This window comes from Chelonia mydas, chromosome 15 (assembly GCF_015237465.2).
Source record: "Chelonia mydas isolate rCheMyd1 chromosome 15, rCheMyd1.pri.v2, whole genome shotgun sequence".
NCBI classification, from domain to species: domain Eukaryota; kingdom Metazoa; phylum Chordata; order Testudines; family Cheloniidae; genus Chelonia; species Chelonia mydas.
The window spans coordinates 19,771,498-19,792,296 of record NC_057856.1 but is presented as its reverse complement, the minus strand read 5'-3'; the positions used below and the strand labels follow the sequence as shown (position 1 = coordinate 19,792,296).

General features: G+C 40.1%; 1 protein-coding gene across 11 annotated transcripts in view; it reads left to right on the top strand.

Annotated features, from left to right (window-relative positions):
* LOC102944943 (E1A-binding protein p400) overlaps positions 1 to 20,799 on the top strand; it is a 55,087-nt gene that overhangs the window by 784 nt on the left and 33,504 nt on the right. For 5 of the 11 annotated variants that reach the window (XM_043529791.1, XM_043529792.1, XM_043529790.1 and 2 more), the window contains exons 1-16: positions 263 to 815; positions 2,262 to 2,701; positions 5,240 to 5,553; positions 8,963 to 9,148; positions 10,182 to 10,322; positions 11,119 to 11,194; positions 11,824 to 11,843; positions 12,363 to 12,420; positions 13,729 to 13,815; positions 14,263 to 14,634; positions 14,874 to 15,010; positions 17,259 to 17,428; positions 17,606 to 17,780; positions 17,872 to 18,008; positions 18,953 to 19,139; positions 20,110 to 20,276. In XM_043529791.1, coding sequence (XP_043385726.1) covers positions 5,479 to 5,553; positions 8,963 to 9,148; positions 10,182 to 10,322; positions 11,119 to 11,194; positions 11,824 to 11,843; positions 12,363 to 12,420; positions 13,729 to 13,815; positions 14,263 to 14,634; positions 14,874 to 15,010; positions 17,259 to 17,428; positions 17,606 to 17,780; positions 17,872 to 18,008; positions 18,953 to 19,139; positions 20,110 to 20,276 — 1,988 coding nt within the window. In that variant the 5' untranslated portion in view covers positions 263 to 815; positions 2,262 to 2,701; positions 5,240 to 5,478. Of the gene's footprint in view, positions 1 to 261; positions 816 to 2,261; positions 2,702 to 5,239; positions 5,554 to 8,962; positions 9,149 to 10,108; positions 10,323 to 11,118; positions 11,195 to 11,823; positions 11,844 to 12,362; positions 12,421 to 13,728; positions 13,816 to 14,262; positions 14,635 to 14,873; positions 15,011 to 17,258; positions 17,429 to 17,605; positions 17,781 to 17,871; positions 18,009 to 18,952; positions 19,140 to 20,109; positions 20,277 to 20,799 lie in introns of those variants that run through there. The other 6 variants (XM_043529793.1, XM_043529789.1, XM_043529795.1 and 3 more) reach the window with 5 other exon arrangements.

The window sequence follows — 20,799 nt, the reverse complement described above, 5'->3', positions numbered from 1 at the left end:
CTCGGTTGAAGGGGAGACGCTCGGAGCGGGCGGGGCTGGGCTCGCTCGGTTGAAGGGGAGAAGCTCGGAGCGGGCGTGGCTGGGCTCGCTCGGTTGAAGGGGAGAAGTTCGGAGGGGGCGGGGCTGGGCTCGCTCGGTTGAAGGGGAGAAGTTCGGAGGGGGCGGGGCTGGGCTCGCTCGGTTGAAGCGGAGAAGCTCGGAGGGGTTGGGGCTCGCTCAGTTGAGGGGGAGAAGCTCGGGGGGCGAGGGGTAAGCTCTTGGGGGCGGGGAAGATGCTGGCGCCAGGTCCCGGTGGACAGCAGCCAGGTGCCTTCTGTCGCTGATCATCAGTGGCAGCCCTTGGGCTGGTGGGCGGGCTGGCAGACCCCTGGGGCCCCCGAGGCCCTGGCTGAGCGAGTGTCTGTCCCCTTTTCCCGCAGGGACCCTGTCACGCAGCTGTCGGCGCTGTGGTGGGTGCAGCCCCGTGCTGCCGTTGTCCGGGGCAGGGGACGACCTGTCCCCTTGCTGAGCCTTGCACCGCCCCTAAAGCTTGATGCCTCCACGCAGGTGTCTGTGCCTTTCTGGGGTTTAAGGTTACCCCCAGAATAGGCTGCTTGACTCTCTATGCTCCTGGGACAGATGCTCCTTAACCGCTGGTTTGTTAAAAACAACCCAACAAAACACAGGCTGAGTTAAGCTTGGTGCTGCGTGGCTCCCCTCTGGCTGGTTTTTAGGCCTCGGGAAGGCGCAAGGGGAATCCTCAAAAAATCTGGGGCATCGCTTGAAACAAGACACACTGGGCACCCTTACTTCAGACCTGGATATATATATATATAGTAAGAACATTTACTGCTTCGCTCTTGCCTTGAAAATGTTGCCGTTTCCAGGGTTGGTGCTAGAAGAAGCATCAAATAGATTGACAAGCACAAAATGACACACAAACCTAAATATTTAACTGGCAGTAGAAGACTAAAAGCAAGGAAATGTAGTACTAACACAAACAAGATTCCTAGTCTAGACATGGCCTAAGCAGGTACCCAAATGAGGGATATATGGTGTATATTGGATACATGTATGTTTTACTTTAACTAGAAACTTCCTTGCTTTTATGGATATTAATTACTGCGTTAATGTTGTTTCCCTATGGACTTAGTCATCTCTATTGTTAAGGTAAATTGGGCGTGCAGAGAAATACAAGGAGCTACCTATCCGATCTATTTTCTGTCTCAATGTATGATATCTATGTTGCTGTGCTGCTTCCCTGTATCCCCTGCCCTTAAGGGATATATCTCCTCTGGAAGCCTGCCTGCACCACAGTTACCAAATATAACTATTTATAATGAGTTGAATTCAGTAGCTGGGCAGAATGGGAATATGACACTGCAGTTTGACCAGTAGCTCTAGGAATCCAGCAGATAATGTTTATCTCATTGCTAATCACAAATCCAACATTGTCCAAAGGAGGTTTGAGCATTGATCTCTAGCACATACTCTAGTTATTTTGCCATTGCTCCAACAGGTTCAGTCTCAAAGCCCTACACAATCCAGCTCTGTACTGGTGCAGTCATTACCAAATGTTCAGGTAGACATTCTAGATCCTGGCTTCTATATTTAACACCAAGATTTGTAAATGTTGGTGTGTTGGGAGATTAATCAATCGGAGGCCTTCAAATTGTGGACTTTTTGTGTATCAAGAAAGCTCAAGCATGGGTACAACTTCCATATTCTGGAGCAACTGCTGTTGTATGAAAATTCAGGTTTTGACAACCTCATTCACAGATTGTTTCATTCAGCATCTTGGACCTAGAGCTAGTGAAGCAAACGTCAGTGACTAGCCCATGTCATATGAAAACTACTAATTTTCCACCATGAATCAATACTAGTATCCAAGGGCAGCTTCTAACAGCATCAAGTGTTTCAAGGAAAGTAATTGAGCAGATCCATTGTATATGATGGGACATCAAATAGATTAAAAGCTGGAGCTAAAAGAGGTGTGGGGAAAATGCTGAGGGGGGTCTCCTGGAGGAGAAGGGGAGAAGTTCTGAGGAGGCGGTCTTGGAGGGGTGAGGGAGAAGCTCTTGAGTTTGGGGGAAGGGGAAAAGAGCAGGTCTCAGTGGCCAGCCCCGTGCTTTCTATAGCTGATCGTCAGTGGCAGCCCCTGGGCTGGCAGTGTGAGGACTGGCAGGCAGGCCCATATGGCCACTGAGGCCCTGGCTGACCATCGCCTCCTTTTTGAGCTACTCTTGTACAGGATTTGTTTAACCTTGTTTGCTTCGTTACAGATATACAGTAGTAGGGGGGCAAAATCCCTAAAAGCTAGAAGAGATTCAACCTACAACTCAAGAAACTGCTGATTGCCACTACGAATGGATGAAGGTTCTGAAGGAATACTTGATTGAACTATTTCTTGCTATATTTTCAAAAGGAATATGATGAACTTCTTAGCTTTTAAGAAAAAATACTGTGTGCCATTACAAGCATACCTTAGGCAAAGTAGTTTGGATCTGGAGGAGGAGGAAAAATCTGAGATTATCAATCATGAGGTAAAAAACCTTTAATAACTTGGAATGGGGACGCTAAAGGAAATATTAGTGAAAGCACAGACGTAGCACAAATATTTGTACTCATGAGATCCCAAGTTCCGAAGAACAATGATTTTGCTAGAGAAGTGTTTTTCAAGCAAGTGAAGAATTTGGTGAAGGCCATTAGAAACACACAGGAGGTAAGTAATGTGAAGGAGAAGAATTGGGATGCTTAGTATGTACATCCTTGTAATCATATACATTTTCATTGTAATTTTAAAATAAAGTCACAGTCTTCTTCCTTTGGCAAGTAATTATATAGCAATTAGTGAAATCTTCAAGGTAGTTTAATTACATTGTGGTTTGCTATCTGAACAGACGTAAGGGTTCTTAAAATTGTGTGTGTGGTGTAGAGTCTGTTGCCTAAAGCTGAGGCCTCCATTTTTGCCCTATTTAACTACAGCAGGTGTAACTGGATTTTGTAAAACACTGTCACAAAATGAAAGATGACATGAAAACTTTCTTTCTTAATTAAAAAGCATATATTAACTTTGGGAATGAGATTAATTCTTGTTGATATAAATGTTGATATATTCACCTACTGGGGGGTGCCTTTACTCTCTGCTTAACTTGAAACATTTTTGTTCTTAATTGTGTCACTTAGCTGTGCTCTTCTTTGGATCATGGCCCTTTTGTGACCAGAAGCAAGTTTTGTAATCGCGCAGTGTCCACTGCTGGCAATTTAAAGCCTAGTTAATTTCAAAACTGAATTGTTTTCCTTCCTTTCCAAAGTTATTAATTAGTTTATCTCTTTTTGATGTTTTAGAAAGTTGTCATACAGTAACAGAAATACAAATGGCTTAATTCTCTTTGTCACCTGCATAGGCTCTGACTCATTTTCTCTTTTCTTTCTCTCTTTGTTCCACCTCTCTCAACCACTCTCTGCTATATTGCTGCACCTCAGTCATGATCCCTAACATCAATAAAGGCAATGGTTGAAGTGCTTGCTGTTTATAAAATGTTATGGGTTTCTATCATGGGAAGCTTTGTAATTCTTATATATTAGGAAGGAGGTTTAAAAAACCCTTTTGATTTGAGTTGAACTTAATACAAGGGTTCCAATTGTGAGAGGCCTTCATAATTGCACACACTTCCACTGTGATAGAAATCTATTAGAAACAGTACATGATTCACAGCAAAACATGCTTTTTCCTCTTATGATTTCAGTGAAACAGGTGTATAATGGAGTATTATCAATAAAATGCTGCATAGTTCTCAGAAGTTTTAAAAGGATAATTATTTTCTTTTTTCACAATATTTTCTCTCGGGAAAAGATTGTAACAGAACAAGGCAGATGGAGATATATTCCTGCAACTGCCCACCTAGATACAAGTTAGAAATTGTTTTTTTTTCATCTTAGCAGCAACTATTTCAAATACTGTTCAAAAGTTCTAATTTATGTATCATCCCAAGATTTTTTCCTTCATTAAATTTGATATGTTATAGAAGAATTCACTACTTTTGACTGCGTCTCTCATCAATTAAAAATAATAAAATGTTGCCCCTAAACTTGCATGGCTAGTTTTGATAACAGTACAGCAAACAGCTTAGTTCCTCTTAGTTTGTTGTTAATTTCGTCTAATTTATTTACTTCTGGACTGTGCACTGTTTGGGTTTCCCTTCTCCTGGCATTTTAAGGGGGATTTTGCATCCTGCTTGTTGCTGTACAGTTTTCAGAACAGATCATACTTAGAATTTGTTCAAGTGATGCAACTATGAGAGTGTCAGTTACAGAACTAAAGTAAAGATTAAGAGTTATGATCTACCTGTAAATTGCTAAATGCCCTCAATTTCCTTTTAAATCAGTGGGACTTGAGGTGTTCCATTGTAGAATTGGGCCACTCTTGTTAATGAGACCACTCTAACAAGTAAGGGTTTTGGTATTGGGCCCATTGTACTATCGTAAAAATGACCAGAGTGATTCCAGTGAGAATGAATGTCTGGAAAGAAAATGACAGACTGTGAAAACACAGTTATAAAGGAAGTTTGTGGCTTCAGATGTTCCTCTTCAACAGCTAATGCCAATGATACAAGGTCAAAGTTTTAGAATAAAGCTGATATACCCACTACTGATACAAAAGATTTATAGTAAATGTTTAATAATGCAAATGACCATGACTAGTCTAGTTTTACCTTTCTAATTAAAGATAATTGCTAAAATTATTTTTTCTCTAATTGGAACATTACACCTAATACCAATTAATCTAACATAAAAACTCTCTGGGGTAAATTCCTGGTAACCTTGGTGAGAGTTGCACATCTCATTCTCAGAGCACTGGGTTGGATATTTTACCCCTCTGTGTCTAATTTGCTGTTTTTCTTAATTGTTGTTTTAGTGAAGTTGTTCCTTTGATCATTTGATACTCTGACTAATATAAAATTGATGCCTGGTTCACACTTCTTTATCTTGCATGTTCATAAACGGAAAATTAGTTTATCATCAGCTTAAAGAGCAGCATTGCTATACGGCACACTTTAAAACACTGATTGCTTTGCAGCTTGGTAGCTGTAGTTTTTTGGTATGTAATTATATTATAGTGATGGTGTCCTGTGATAAAGCAACTAGGTTAACAAAAATCTCTGTGTTTTCCCTTTTGCTATCTTAATATTTCACTAGTTAAATTACCAGAACATCAACCTTTAAAATGGATATGTTATGATTTTCTTTTGCTTTGCAGGTAGAATGCCTCCCACTCCTCCAACAGTGCAATTTGCAGGACAGAAACAAAGCCAACAACAGTAAAATAATCCATCCAAGCATCTGTCTGTGGAAAATGTGGCAAGTTCACACACTCCTCCATCTCAGCTGCTAGGGAGACAGCAACCTGCAGACGTCTTCACAGTGGCTTTCCCAGCTTCATTGCAGCTTTCACAGCAACAACCACCTGTCGGAGAGTTTCCAGAACAGCCTCAGAAAATGGAGTCCCAGCCACAAAGTATTTCCATCGTTTCGGCTCCATATAGCCAGCTCATGATATCTCTTCAACAGCAGGTACAGCCAGCACTCCATGTACAGAGGCAGGTGCCACTGTTACCTGTTGCTGTGTTGGAGCTGGTATTCTGATTAAAACTTCTTTTATACAAGCATTGTCTTGTATGAAATATATAGAAAGTGCGGTTTTGTGTGTTATGCTCTGGGAAATGTATGCAGGTTTTCCTCTATTATGTTGTTTGTTTAGCACAATTGGGTAGTTCTGTTTGACTGTGATAGAGAGAGAATCGTAGGAACAAAGACATAATGTTGTAATCTTTTTGTCTAGTTTTGGGTCTCTTACCATGTCAAGTTCGAAGGTAGGCTAAACTCTGTTCATAGCCTTTCTGCTGCTTTATTCTCTTAAGGATTTACTTTTGTGAAGTAAATATTCCTTAATCTCCTTTTTTCTGGTTGGTCTAATACTGAACCCCAGGAACTTTAAGAATCTTTAGTTTTGTTTTTATTTCCTTTTACTTCACCAAATTCACTTTTATGTTTAAGTGTATTTAATACATGTGGAAGGTTTCATTCAGATTGACAGCCTTGAAGATTGAAGTCACCTGCCTAACGTGTACAACATAAGGAGGGGCATGCAAACTTTTTCACAGTGCCCTGACAAGATGGACCCTGTATGTTAGGTCTGAGATCTCTGGGGAAGAGAGAGTTATTGATTTCCTGTGCCCATTTAGTCCTATGCATTTCTGATACTGTCAGTAAGGGAGAAAATTAGGGCCAATAATCGTGGGTTTTTTACTGGAACTTATTAGGAACCAATGACTCACTTCCAAGAGCCATCACATAGTAGAACTGGATTTTGATTATTAATTTATAGATGAAAATCTTTTGTGTCCATGCACACTTAACATATTCTGTAGCTAATAGTATCTGTATTCCAGTTTCTCTTATCATACAGTGGTAGCTCTCATAGGGGCCGACTCCGTGGGTGTTCTGGGGCACAAGCACCCACCAAAAAAAAAAGCGGGGGGGATGTTCAGCACCTGCAGGGCTGGATTAATCTCTTGTGGGCCCCAGCACCTGGCCCAGCCCCGAGGCTCCTCCTGCTGCTCTGCCCCAAGGTCTCGTCCCTACTCGGTCTGTTCCTCCCGAGGCCCCAGCCACCGCTTGCACGGGGGTAGGTGGGAGGGAGAGAGGAAGGGAGCGAAGAGGAATACCCGCTGGCAAAAACAAAAGTCAGTGTCTGTGGTAGTTCTGGAGAGAGTGGTGCCTAGGAGAGGGCCAAGATATCTACCTTGTCTTTGCTGGAATTATTTTCTTCAGGACCTAATATATCAATCTGTATTTTGTTGAAAATAATATTTGTCCAGTTGTGATTTAGCAAAAGACTCCAGTAGCGGGTGATTGCTTTTCTTTCAACTTGGATTTAGTAATGGCCATCAGGTTAAATGGTTGCTTTCAGCTGAAAAATGAAAGGTCTCTGTTTCAAGATGCATCATTCAAACAAACAGTATTACAATCTAGTGGAGGAAAGGGTGATTCTTCTACTGGTCTCTTCTGAAAATTCTGAACTTCAGACTATACCAGGGGTGGGCAAACTTTTTGGCCCGAGGACCACATCTGGGTGGGGAAATTTCATGCAGGCCATGAATGTAGGGCTGGGGTAAGGGTTGGGGTGTGGGAGGGGAGTGTGGTGTGGAGGGGTGCAGGAGGGAGTGTGGGGTGAGAGTGGAGTGTGGTGTGCAGGAAGGAGCTCAGGACAAGGGGTTGTGGTGCAGGAGGGGGTGCGGAGTTCAAGTGGGGGCTCAGGTCGAGGGTTGGCAGCTCAGGGCAGGGGATTGGGGTGCGGCAGGGTGTTGGGGTGAAGGAGGGGCTCGGGGTGCGGGCTCTGGCCCAGTGCCACTTACATTGAGGGGCTCTGGGGTGGCAGCTGCGCGCAGCGGGACTAAGGCAGGCTCCCTGCCTGCCCTGGCGCCATATTGCTCCTGGAAGCGGCCGGCACCGTGGCCCCTGGGGGAGGGGCCGAGGGCTCTTTGCGCTGCCCCTGCCTCTGGGTACCTCCCCTGAAGTTCCCAGCTAATGGGAGCTGCTGGGGGCGATGCCTGCAGGTGAGGGCAGCACGTGGAGCCCTATTCCCTCCTTGCCCTGCCGCCCCCTCCGAGGCCGCAGGGAGCGGCGCGGGGCCAGGGCGGGCAGGGAGCCTGCCTTAGCCGCACTGCACCACAGGGCTGGCAATCCCACAGGCCATAGTTTGCCCATCCCTGGACTATACACTGAAGAGACTAATAGAGTAATCCTTTGTTGAAAAGGAAAGCGGTATTATGAATCTACTAAGTTTTGCACAGACTTTCATGAAAAGTTTTGCATAAGAGTCTTATGCAGATCCTTTGCACTGGTGTGAAATTCACTCAGCATGCAGATATCATGCAGCCACCCGCATACTACAGCGAGATGTGCTTTATAAATTCTGATAGAGTATTATATTTGACTTGAGTGAGAGGCATCATTCCTTTTCTAGAAAGGAAATGCTTTAAAAAGATTTTCTTGGAGGAAAAGAACTTGGGCCTCATGATATCAATTATGCGAGACAATTATCGGAGACATCATCATGAGACATTTATCCTTTTATCTCTAGTAAGAAAAGGCATGAAAAGGTGTGACAGACACTCCTCCAAGGAAATAGAATCAGTTCCATAAAATGATATCCGAGAGGTGGTATAACCTGTTTTGTAAGCAGAGATGTAATTAAACAAAATAAATTATTTTGAATTTTCTCTTACCCAGTGTGTAAGCAATGAGGGAAGAAATCCCAAACAGTAGTTGTATAACTTGTGTATGCACAAGAGCCAACTAGAGAATGATTACAGATATTCTTAAAAAGAATCCAGTAAATTGTGCAAGTTCATGCTTTGGCACTAGCTTTGCAAAGCTTCCATCCATGAAATGATAGGATAAATGGGGGAACTCCGCATGTAGTTTTCTGCTCTCTATTTTAATGTTAATTTGTATTAAAACTTATTCATCAAATTATTCCCTACTTGGTTCTCAGAAGAAGAAAAGAGGATGGAATTGAAATTGTATCTGAGTGAGCCATCAATAATCATTAGTCAGATGTGTAGGCTTTGAAATTTTTTGTTTAAAGTGTGATACGCTGCATTGGGGGGAAAAGCTTCTATACTGATGATTATTTTCACCTTTTCAAAACATCTATTCTGAAGTCTTCAAAGGAGAGCACCACTCCATCCTGAGTTCCTCTCCGTTTGCGGATATATTCAGACCATTAATGTTACTTGAAAAGTTACTCATATTTTTTTTTAGATAGTATGATGTAAAATGTGTGAAGTGTTTCTGCAGATAGTAATACTTTCTTTCCATCATTCATTTCAGTGAAAAAGTCATGTCTTCTTTCTGTGATCATCCTTTTTTTGTTTATGTAACAAGAGAACTAAGTATAGTTTTGCATATTTTTAAGGAAACCCAAGTGCATCAACGAATAGCAGACCTCAGGAAAGAAGGTTTATGGTCCCTAAGGCGATTGCCCAAACTTCAAGAGGCTGCAAGACCCAAATCTCACCAGGATTATCTACTGGAAGAAATGCAATGGATGGCAACTGATTTTGTTCAAGAGCGAAGGTGGAAAACAGCAACTGCTAAGAAGGTTAAATGGATATGATTCTTTCTAACACACAGCATGGAAAAATAGGCAGCATTCTCATGGTTAGAACCTGGACACTGAGAGTCAGAATGCAAGAGTTTTATTTCTGGCTCTGCCACTGACATTGGGCCATTTTCAATCTCCCCGAGCAAAACAAGCATATTTGTAAACTTGTAAAGTTTGTAAAGCACTTCATAAAACACTTATCTTTTCAGAGAATTCTAAAGTTCTAAAAGTAGTGACCTTTTGTCTTAAGTATAGGAACCTAGGTCTCTCATCAGCACCGGTGCTAGGTGATTATATATTGGGGCACTAGGTTATTCTGGTATCCTGTAATGTAGGTGACATGAATGTAGATTAGAACATAAGAAATCTCTTCTCTGTGTCTTGGATTATCTTTCATTTACGTGATGAAAGACTGCAAAAACAGTTCAATCCATGAGCATTAAATTATTGAGCATTATTCTCTCCTCACCAAGAGATCAGTTAATGGTTACCCTAATATATAATTATAGGCATGTCTACACTGCAAAGAAAAGCCCGCAGCACTGAGTGTCAGAGCCCAGGTCAATTGACTTTGGCTTGTGGAGCTCAGTCTCCTGGACTAAAAATAGCAGCATAGATGTTGCGTCTCAGACTGGAGCCCAGGCTCTGAACCCTGGGGAGTGGGGAGAATTACACCGTCTCCATCTCCCTGGTTCTCACCAGGTTCCAGAGCCTGGGCTCCAGCCTGAACTTGAGTGTCTATACTGCTGTTTTTAGCCCTGCAGCCCAAGCCCCGTGAACCCAAGTCAATGACCTGGGCTCTGAGACTTGGTGATAGGTTTTTCTTTATGGTGTAAAATACCCTTAGAGTGTGTGTATTCCTGGTGTGCTTTGCTTAAAGTGTGCCTATGTAGGCCTAGGGTGTTTTTTTTTTAGTGGTATATCTTTTCAGGGTATATTTTTTGCTTTCTTCTCCAGTGTGAGGCACAAAGCAAGAAGCATAGAGCTAGCTGGTGCTACACTTTAAAATAAAACTAATGCTTTTATCCAGCTGATCAGAAATGTGGTGTGCTATCATGAAGATAAGAGGCTTCATAAGGAGAGGAGCAAGAAAGCAGAACAAAATCGACTGAGGCGCATTGCTGCTTCTACTGCTAGAGAAATTGAACATTTCTGGTCCAGCATTAAACAGGTAAATGTATTGTGAAAGTATAAATGCAAAAATGTTTAAAGAGGTACTGTAGTGCTATTGAAAAGTTATTGGGCCATATCCTCGTATGTGGTTGGTTTGGTTGTCCTGCACTGGCAGAGTAGTATGTACAGGGATGATCTTGCAGTGTACTAGAGCCAAAGCAAGGACTCAGGTAGAGTTGGGGAAAAGGGGCATGGTTGAGACAGTGTCTTGTGCCATGGAGATCCTGGGCTGCATGTTTGGCCCACTATAAACATTAAAACTTGACATAATTTGGAGCATTCCGCAGGCAGATTTAATGCAGCGCAAGGGGGATGGCATGTATAGAACAGCATCAGGATCTGGGCAGCAGTGCCAAGGAGAACTTTAAAGCCATTTTGGCACTCCTCCCCGTTAATGGAACCTCTGCATTATGGCCATAGCTGAAGATCTGGCCCATTATTATTATTATTTCTAAAGTGCCTATCACTGTAATATCCAGGTATTCTTCAAGATTAAAGATTCATTAGTTTCTTCTGGAAGGAAGAGCCACCCTTGCCTCAGGATCATATTTAAAAATCAGTATCTGTAAAATTTCAGAGTTCCACACTGGTTTAAAATCTTCTATATTCGAAGGCTTCTTAAAATGACAAAAAGCAGCAATTATGTGACTTGATTGGAAGGAGGAGTGCATGTAAAGGTTGCCTGTCCTGTTGGTGAAGGAATAGAAGGAAATTCATAGTTCTCTTTAAGATTAAATGCAGTTAACTTCATTAATGTTTATTGCTTTCCTTTCACCTCACACTTCCTTTTTTAGGTGGTAGAATTAAAACTGCAAGTAGAAGAAGAAAGAATGAAAAATACCTTAAATGTACAAGAAATTTCAAAAAGAGGTACATGGTTGTTTTTTTATCAAGACATTTTTCAGAAGATTCTCACAAGGTGGAAATGGTGAAAGGCCATCAAAATACTATTTAAAAACAAATGTCTTGGTCATAGTTTTGTATCCTAATTAACTTTTCTCTTTCCCAGTTTAACTAGAACTTTACTTATGCTGCTATTAGAATGGATATATTTGAACATAATACCCAGAAGTACCAAGGCTCTCACTGAGAGTTCATTAGCCTGCAGCCTTTGTTGCTGTACTCTTGTTCCTATGTGGGTTTAATATGGCACATCTCATGATTTTCTGAGAGACGGGATGCACCATTTCCATCACACACTCAGTCACTTTCTCTCTCTCTCTCTCTCCCCCCCCCCCCCCAGTTGCACCTGCTTATGCCAGAGCTGAATTTGGCCCGAGAATTAAATTTGAACATAAATTAAAGCTACAGGACCTCATTGATTTCAGTTCTTCATGATTTTTTATAACTTTTTCCTTGGCGCATAATCATGAATGATCTCATACATTCTTGAAGAAATCGATTAAAAAAATGAAGAAACATGTTGAATAATTTTCAATAGGATGCGCTTTGTTAATCAATGAAAAAATGGTGTTTAATATGCTATTATAATCTTTCAGGTCAAGATACAAGAATTCAGGTAACTACTGTTAAATCAGAATGCATTAGTGAGCTTACTTTCTTATTTTATTTGTGCTAATTTTACGGTCCTGAAATGAGTGCTAATTACAGTGAGATGATTTTTTGTTTTCATGTGGTCAATATAAGACATTCAGATAGTTAATGGTGGTTGTTTTAGTTCATTGTTAAAAATCCAACCTAGTCTCGGTAAAAACATGCTTAAACCTCAGTCCAGAAACTAGATTCATTAGTAGTGTCTCCTGTCCCAACACAGTTTCATTTAAGTCAGTGTGGACTCTAGAGGTGTATAGTTGTCGAGATTAATGCCTGTGTTTGCGGAATTGGGGCCTTGTACTATTGTATAATTATATTTGGGAGGGAGTCTGGGCAAGGAGGGAAAGTAGCATGAGAATTATCTTTGGAAGTTTTGAAATGGTCTTATGAAATTGTAGCCGCTTACTGATTATTTTGCATCTTGCATGTTGAAGGTTTGGGATTTATAATATGTGTAAAATAAGCTCTATTTTCTATTGTTTAGGATTCAGCAATATCTGGGAGAAAAAGAAAAGCAATCACATTGCTTACTGATCACAAAGGTCTGGTTTTGTTTTTTTTTCCCAGTTGTAGTTATAGGTTTGTTATAAAGCTATCTGTAAGACTTATTTAAATTAGAAATTTAAGAACATAAACTCACTCAAAGACAAAATTGCCCCAAGTGTATGTGTTGTTTTGAAATGGGGCTTACGAGGCCTAATGATTGTTTAATCGTAAGCTTGTTCTTTTAGACTTAAATTTTGAAGAAGCTTTTAAGGAAACACATTGTGTAACACGGAAATAATTAGTAAGGAATATCTTCTGCCAAGATGTCCTTGTGATTAAGGCTGTAAGAAAATCATGAGCAACAACTTTGTTTTGTGAACTGCATCTTTTAGCAGACAAAACAAGTTTTTATAGTTGTCACAAATTTCATCGCCTCCAGCCCTTAGATGTTGCTTCCAGCAGCAAGAACCAGCCTCTCTGCAGCTGGCTCTGTGTGCCTCTACTCCCTGCCAACAAGGAGAACAGTCTGGTTTGAAATGGCATCCCTGTGTTTTGACCATGTGCATCTGGTTGCCACACCACTCACTCAAATTTGGCCTGGCTGCCTGTTCACCAGGTCAAGCCAAGTTGTTCTCCTTGTAGGACAGGCAGGGAACAGAGATACCTGGAGCCAGCTGCAAAGAGTCTAGCCCCTGCCGCTGGCAGTAGCGTCCAGAGGCTGGCAGTGCTGAAATGAACCCCTGGCAGCCTGGCCCTGTAGGGATCTGCGGTATGAGGGGAGGGATGGAAAGGAGGAGTCTGTGCTGCCGTCACTGGGGCAGGGTTGCCCGGTCTGTGCGCTCCTGTCTGCTCCATGCTGCAATGGAAATTCCTTCCCAGTCTCCTCATGATGGGGTGGAGCAGCCTGGATATGGGGCAAAGTTGCGGTTTTAGTGTGACCATACCAAAACTGCAGCTTTAACAAACTGTGGCCACAACTTTTGAACAAAAATATCACAACTTTCTTACAGCCTTACTTATGATGTGAAAAGCGGCTTATCTTTAATTTCACTGAGGGTAAAGTGGGTGAAACTTACCTATTCCTTATTCAGTAATAAATCTGACACACATCATTTTAAAATGACAGTTCTCAGCCTTCTTGTTTATCTTTGGAGCTACTACAGGTACAACACAGCTGTAAATGCATATCATGTCAGTAAATGACAGTAATGCTGACCTAAGTTGCATTACATGAGGGGCAAATTTGGCTCATTGCTGATAGAAAATTCCTAGAGATTAAATGACAAGAAGTGACTTTAACTGTAAACAGAGAAATTAAATTGCTAACATTTTTTACTCACAATATCAATAATGCTTGGTTTTAGAGACAGATGAAGAGAATGCTGAAGTGAGAAATTTTGAAAAAGAAAACATGGGTCATCAAACTGAGTTGACTGATTTAGCCAAAGAAGGTAGGAAGATTGTTTATCAATCTTATGTATGAGGATTTTTTCTTTTGTAAAGAGTCTTCCTAGCATAGGTATCTTTCCAACGTGTATATTGTAGGAGGCCTTTTTATAAGATAATGCTGATCTCCTGAAATATACTTGATCTGGAGAAATGTCAGGTTTATTTTTATATGAAAAAAATCTTGGTGTGTATGTATGTATGCGTGCATATATAATATATATACTGTGTGTGTGTGTGTGTGTGTGTGTGCGCGCGCGTGTGTGTGTGTATGTGTATATATATGTGTGTATGTATGCAGATATTGTCCCAGTCCAGAATTCTTATATCCCAATGGTTAGCACAGCTGAAACGTACATTTTTGAATGGCATGTCTGCATATTGCATCAGTTGTAACTGAAACATGCATCACAGGTACAGGAAACCTCATGATCTTTATTACTTTTGTTCAGAAATGGAAGACTCTGTAAGTGAGAGAGCGAGCCCTCTGAAGGAACTAGTATTCATAGAGTCACTCCTCAGAATTGATCAGCATGAGAGTACAGAGAAAACAAGTGCTGCAATGAAACACATGAGAGACATAGTAGAGGTTGCTGCTGCTGCAGAAGTGCTGTTACCTAAAGACAGTGCTCAAATCACAACGACAGTAAAAGGTGATACTCTGTCCCTGTTGTATGGGACTCTTAGAGAGTATCAGAAGATTGGGCTGGACTGGTTAGTGAAGTTATATAAGAAGAATCTCAATGGTATTCTGGGAGATGAGGCAGGACTTGGCAAAACTACTCAAGTCATTGCCTTTTTCACACACCTGGCTGGTAATGAAGGTATGAAGTGTGAGTTTTTAGTTTTTACTGTAAACCCATATACATAATGTCTTCATTGTCAAATATATGTCTAAAGAATAAAAAATAATTGTTTTAATCTGTTCCAGTCATGAAAATCACGGTAGAATAAATAAAGACTTCTGACTGTAAGCTTTTTCTGTTTGTGCATCAGTTTTTAATGAACTGTGAAGCCATGTGCATTTTTCTCTAATACATGTTGTATTTATACCTCCTTGTAGGTAACTGGGGTCCTCATCTTGTTGTTGTACGGAGCTGTAACATACTGAAGTGGGAGATTGAACTGAAACACTGGTGCCCTGGGTTGAAACTTCTTCTGTATTTTGGCAGCCAAAGAGAACTTATAGAAAAAAAACAGGTATTGTAAGAAATCCATGCACAAAACATGTTGTTTGCAATAGCATAAACATGCCAAAAGAGGCAGCAAATTATGACCAAGAAACAAATCTTAGAAGTGTCTGGATGGCTAATTTAGCCTGTTTGATAGGGAGTTTTTCCATTAACCTCAGTGGGTAGAAACACTATAATAATATGACAGGTTTCAGAGTAACAGCCGTGTTAGTCTGTATTCGCAAAAAGAAAAGGAGTACTTGTGGCACCTTAGAGACTAACCAATTTATTTGAGCATGAGCTTTCGTGAGCTACAGCTTCATCACATCCGATGAAGTGAGCTGTAGCTCACGAAAGCTCATGCTCAAATAAATTGGTTAGTCTCTAAGGTGCCACAAGTACTCCTTTTCTTTTTATAATAATATGCAGATTTATAGGAAGCAGTTTGGAAAGAGTTGATTGTAAAGAGAGAGAAAAGAGTTATTAATGACTATCCGCTACCTCAAGAGAAAAAACTTTGTATCTACAAGTTGTTTCCTGCTCCCTGGTTAATTAATAATGGATCCAATTATCCCTATAGATAAGTTTTACAAAACTTAAAAGAACATGTATCATTGTGAGTTAAATTAATGATCAAGAAATAAAAACACTGCAATCCAAGATCTTCTAAATATAGCTATGCAGCAATTTATTCTGAGATTTATATTCTAAAATCACAGAATGGTAAATTTATTCTAATACTTCTTTAGTCTTTGAGTAGATGATTTTGGAATTATTGATCCTCATTATGGATGAGTGGTGCCTCTTGATGTAGGCGGGTAGACGCTTTAGTTCAGATACCCTTCTATAAAGTGGTCTTACATCTGTATTCTTTGTTGTTCTCTGATTATGCAGCAGTCTCCTTTCAGAGAGAATGAGAGAGCGTGTGTGAGAGTGAGTGAGCAGAAGAGCACTAATCATGGTTTTGCTTGTGACCTGCACTTCATAGTTACCAACAGGAGCTGCTTTACAGTGGCCAGCTGATGATCTGCTTTCTTTTTCGGTTTCAAGGTTTACCAACTTTATGTGCAAAACAAATAATAGAGTTTTCTCTGATTCTTATTTTTTAAACTTTCACAGTCAAGGGATGGGTTGGACATCTGCTGAGAGTATTCTAGTTGTGCCATATGAGGCTTTTTGCAAAAGTTCTTTGGACCTTCTGTGGGGATGTTGTCCATCTTTTTTAGTTGCTATTGTTTGACTTCTCTTCCTCTTCAAGTTGGAGGTCCTTCATAGCAGTGTATATATCTGACTTTGTGCAGTTTTCCCATCCTCTCTGATGCTTTTGTACTCCACGGAATTCACATACGCATTTTCTCTTAGCTTTATACAGTGCCAGAGCAGGAGACAGTTAATGAAATCGCAGGTCATGACAGTTGTATGTCTCTTTACCTTTTGCGTCTTTGTTGACTTTTCATTTCAGTCAGGTAGTAAAAATTATTTGTGCTTTTGTGTTTCTAAATAGGTTCCTTAGTTTGCATTTCCCAAAAATATCAAGTCTCTGGTTATTCAAGTGGCTAGCAACTTTTGCAGTCAAGTAGATAGTCCTTGTGGCCCTCGTTGGTGGAATCAGCCTAAAGATTTTCACTTGGCTTTACAAGATATCAATTATTTGTCAGGTTTCACTCCTATTAAATTGAATACTATTGATATCTTTATTTTTAATCTCTTAAAAATATTGTAATACTTTGGTTCTTATTTAAACTAAATGCTTGCTTCTGTATAATCAAAGCCTTGCAATTTCAGCAAATGATTTTAAAACATAATTTAAATGGGGGACTTCTTTTTACTATCAGGTGTTTTTGGCTTGCTAGAAAGCTAGTTGTTTTTAACTTGTTTTAGCATGGCTTACAGAAGCAAATTTTGTTGAACAGAGAAAAACAACCTCCATTAATTATGTCCGAGATTATATATGATTCTCAAGGTTAGGCAGAAAATTATGCCCAGGCACTGACACGTTTAAAAATAATCACTGTTATTTATTAATCAGTATTTATCTAGTCATATTGATTATATTTTATATTATTGTGTTCCCAATAGCTTAGCCGCAGTCCAAAATTAAATAAGGCTGTGTCAGCTGATTTACAATACACTCTTTTGAATGTAAAACTTTGCATGTAAAAAGATTGTGAAATAATATATTTGAATCCCAAAAGGAGACCCACTCACCAATCTTTATTTTTCATTCCAATAAAAAAGAGAATAAAGGTTAAATCTTTAAGATTTGTATGTTGCAGGAGTTGATGAAACCCAGTAGTTTTAATGTATGTATCACCTCATACAAGCAACTGTTTAAAGGCCACCAAACCTTGAGGAAAATGCGATGGAAGTACTTAGTTGTAGATGACGTGCAGAAAATCAAAAATCTGACTGAGAAGCACTGGGAGGCACTCTTCCAGCTCCAGAGGTCTGGAACATTAATAAACTATTTCCTTTTGCATGTCTCTATCCATTATTTTGTTCACAAAATAACTGTTGTTTAAAACTTATTTTTTCTTTTAATTTGTTTGATGTGGAAATTACTCTTTTTAAATTATTAAATTCATTTGTAATCCTAGAGTTGTCTTTTTCTTATTGTTCACAGCCAGCATCGTTTGCTGCTGATAGACACTCCTTTGCCCAATGCCTTGAGGGAGTTGTGGACCATGCTGCATTTTCTAATTCCAGGAATTTCCATACCTTACCTGGATTTCCTGGTTAAAGCAGCCAATGAGGGGACGCAAGATTATTGCCATAAAGTGGCTACAAGATTGCACAGAGTATGTGCACCTTTAAGATACTCTTTTAATCCTATTGTGAGTTGCCACAGGTAAATAATCACTTAATTATTACTTACCTTTATTCTTTTAGATAATTCAACCATTTATTTTGCGAAGATCCAAAAGACATGTTGAAAAACAATTACCAAAGAAATATGAATATGTGCTGAAATGTCATCTTTCTAATCGGCAGAAGGCTATGTATGAAGATGTGATATTACAACCAAGGTAAAGCAAACAAATAGTGAGTCATAATGTTGCCTTTATTAGAGTGAGAGAATATTCAAGTTTTCTTACTGCAAATAGGAACGGAGATTGGTGGCAAGGGAGATTCTTTTGAAGTGAACCATCGAACTTAAATCTCTTGACTAAAGGACATGTCATAATTACAGAATGTTGTCTGCTTACTAAATGCAGTAATCATTTAGTTTAACACTAATTTACTTCTTCTGTCTTTTATGTTCAAAATCACAAATGTTAATAAAAAATATATTTAACAGATTGTTCATGAGCAGGAAAGAGTAAATTAAATTGACAAGTAAAACAGATGAGTTACATATAATTACAGACAGTGGGATGATATGCAAAGTTTCCCATAAGCATAACATGCGCATACAAATATGTGCATACATACTACACCTCATATCTAGATTATGTTCTCAAGTGATTTTACTAGCTGAAAGACATGTGAATAACTAGCATAAATATTATTTGACTATTTGGCTGAATTGCTGTTCTTTTCTGCAGTGAACTTTTCAAGTTCTAACTCTCAAGAAATTGAGGTATTAGGCCAGGTATTAAAATCTAAGGCCTGATCTTGCAAACACTTACTTACATTCATAAGTTCTGTCATGTTAATAGTTCCATTTAAGGCAATAGGACTACTCAAGAAAGTAAAGTTATGTTAATGCTTAAGTGTTTGCAGGATCAGGACCTAAGCAGTTAAAGTTCTGCTAGCTTTGCATAGACTTGAGAGGAATTGTGGAAAAGATTTTCCATAAAACTTTTCAGAAGTTTATGATCTTACGATAACTCTAGAATCAGCAATTAATGAAAATGCTACCATGTCTATTATCTGTGGAATGGTTCAGAGAGCTAGAAAGGCTAGGCTACTGGAAACTAACTTTTCTAAATCTAATTTTGATTTAAATTTATTTTCATTTAATGAATAGAATCCAAGAAACTCTTAAAAATGGAAACTTTGTTAGTGTCCTTCATATTCTGATGCAGCTCCAAAGGATCTGTAATCATCCTGATCTGATAAAACCGAGGCTTTCTGGCTCCTCCTATGTATCAGAGACACTGGAATATACAACTGCTTCTCTAGTACTAAAGGTACTAGAACGGGATCTTTGGAAGGTTAGTGGAAAAGTTAAATGTTGAAAATAATCCTTGTGTGCTTGGTTTAACACTTAAAATTGTTTTTCAAATCTAGCTGGAGATATTAAGTGTGTGTTCGCGAGTGAGAGTGCGTGCATGTGCCCTGAGTGCCCTAATCACTATACTATGGAATGTTTTCATGTGGGGCTCCTTCAGTCTCTCTTATTGAAGTTATTTCACTTTAATTAAATAGATGAATAATTAAATATTCATTGGGCCCAAGATAGAATTAGAATGATTATGTAGCATAGTGGTTAGGGCACTCACCTGAGAGATGGCAGATCCCTGTTCAAATCTCTTCTCCTGCTCAGGAGAAGGGGAGACTTGAACTGGGGATTTCCCACATCCTGGGTGAGCACCCTATCCACTTGCCTAAGGGTTATAAGGGAGGTGTGTCATTCCCTTCCCCCCGGCCCCGGCTGTTTTGTTTTGGGCCCAGTCAGCCAAATGCCTATGTTGCTCCAGTTCGTGGGTTGCTCACAGAGATAGGCACCTCCCTGCAGCCTCAAGGTAGGAGCCTAAGTCCAGAGAGGGATGGGGCTTACCATACACCCCTTCGGTTGGCATCTCCAATTGGCTAGTTTAAGTGGCCCCGCCGCCCAGCCTGCTGGCTTTGTGGATCACAGTCTAAGGTGCCTATTTCTCCTTGTTAATTGTTTAGGTGCCTTAGGTGCCTAACTCAGGCTTTGTGGATCGTAGTGTTGTTCCTCTGACTTTTGGTGACCTGAGCCAATCACTCTTTTGTCTTATTCTGCCAGAATCTTTTAAAGTAACTGCTTTATGTAAAATCATTTGATGTTTGATCTTTCTTCTTTTCCTTGCTTTGTCTTCCTACTGTTTCATATCACACTTAATCGCTAAAAAATACAAAGAACCTGTTATTTCTTAATTTTCTGGTTAGGAATTGTTAGAATTTTTCTCCATATTTTTTATTTTAAACTAAAACTAGGATTCAGACACATGTCTCTTTGATCTGATTGGGCTGGAAAACAAAATGACTGACTATGAGGCACAAGTACTGCCCAAACAAAAGGTGACTAGAAAGCTTATTGAAGAGATCTACAGCTCCCCTCATCTTTCACCCAGACCCAACCCAATGAAGCTCAAACCAAGCAGGTACACACTGTTTTGGAAATGCCAGTCAAAAAGGGAACAGTAGTGGGGAAAGGGGGAGGTTCAGAACTGTCTCAGTTTGACTCCCTGTCTCTTGCTCCCAAACTGACAGCTGCTTGAGACTATATGTTTGTCCCCTGAAGGAAAGCGGGCTGTCTTTTGCCACTTAATAACTTTGTTTGTAACCTATAAAGTTATGTCTACACAAGGATAAAAGACCTGCAGCATGGCTGCACCTGGCCTGGGTCAGCTGATGAGCTCGCAGGGCTTGGGTTGCGGGGCTGAAAAATCCCTGTGTAGACTTTTGGGCTCAGGTGGGCTCTGGCTTGTGGATGACTGTAAGAGTATCCTACGCGGATTGTATTAGACATCTGTGTCATTGGAGGAACCTTAACAATTGAAAGGGCAGCTAAATTAATATACAGAAAGGAAAGTTTCACATAATTCTGGTGACAGGCAGTCTTACTCTCAGTGGAGAAATACACACTAAGCTTAATTACAGATTATTCTGGAGACTGTTCTGCTC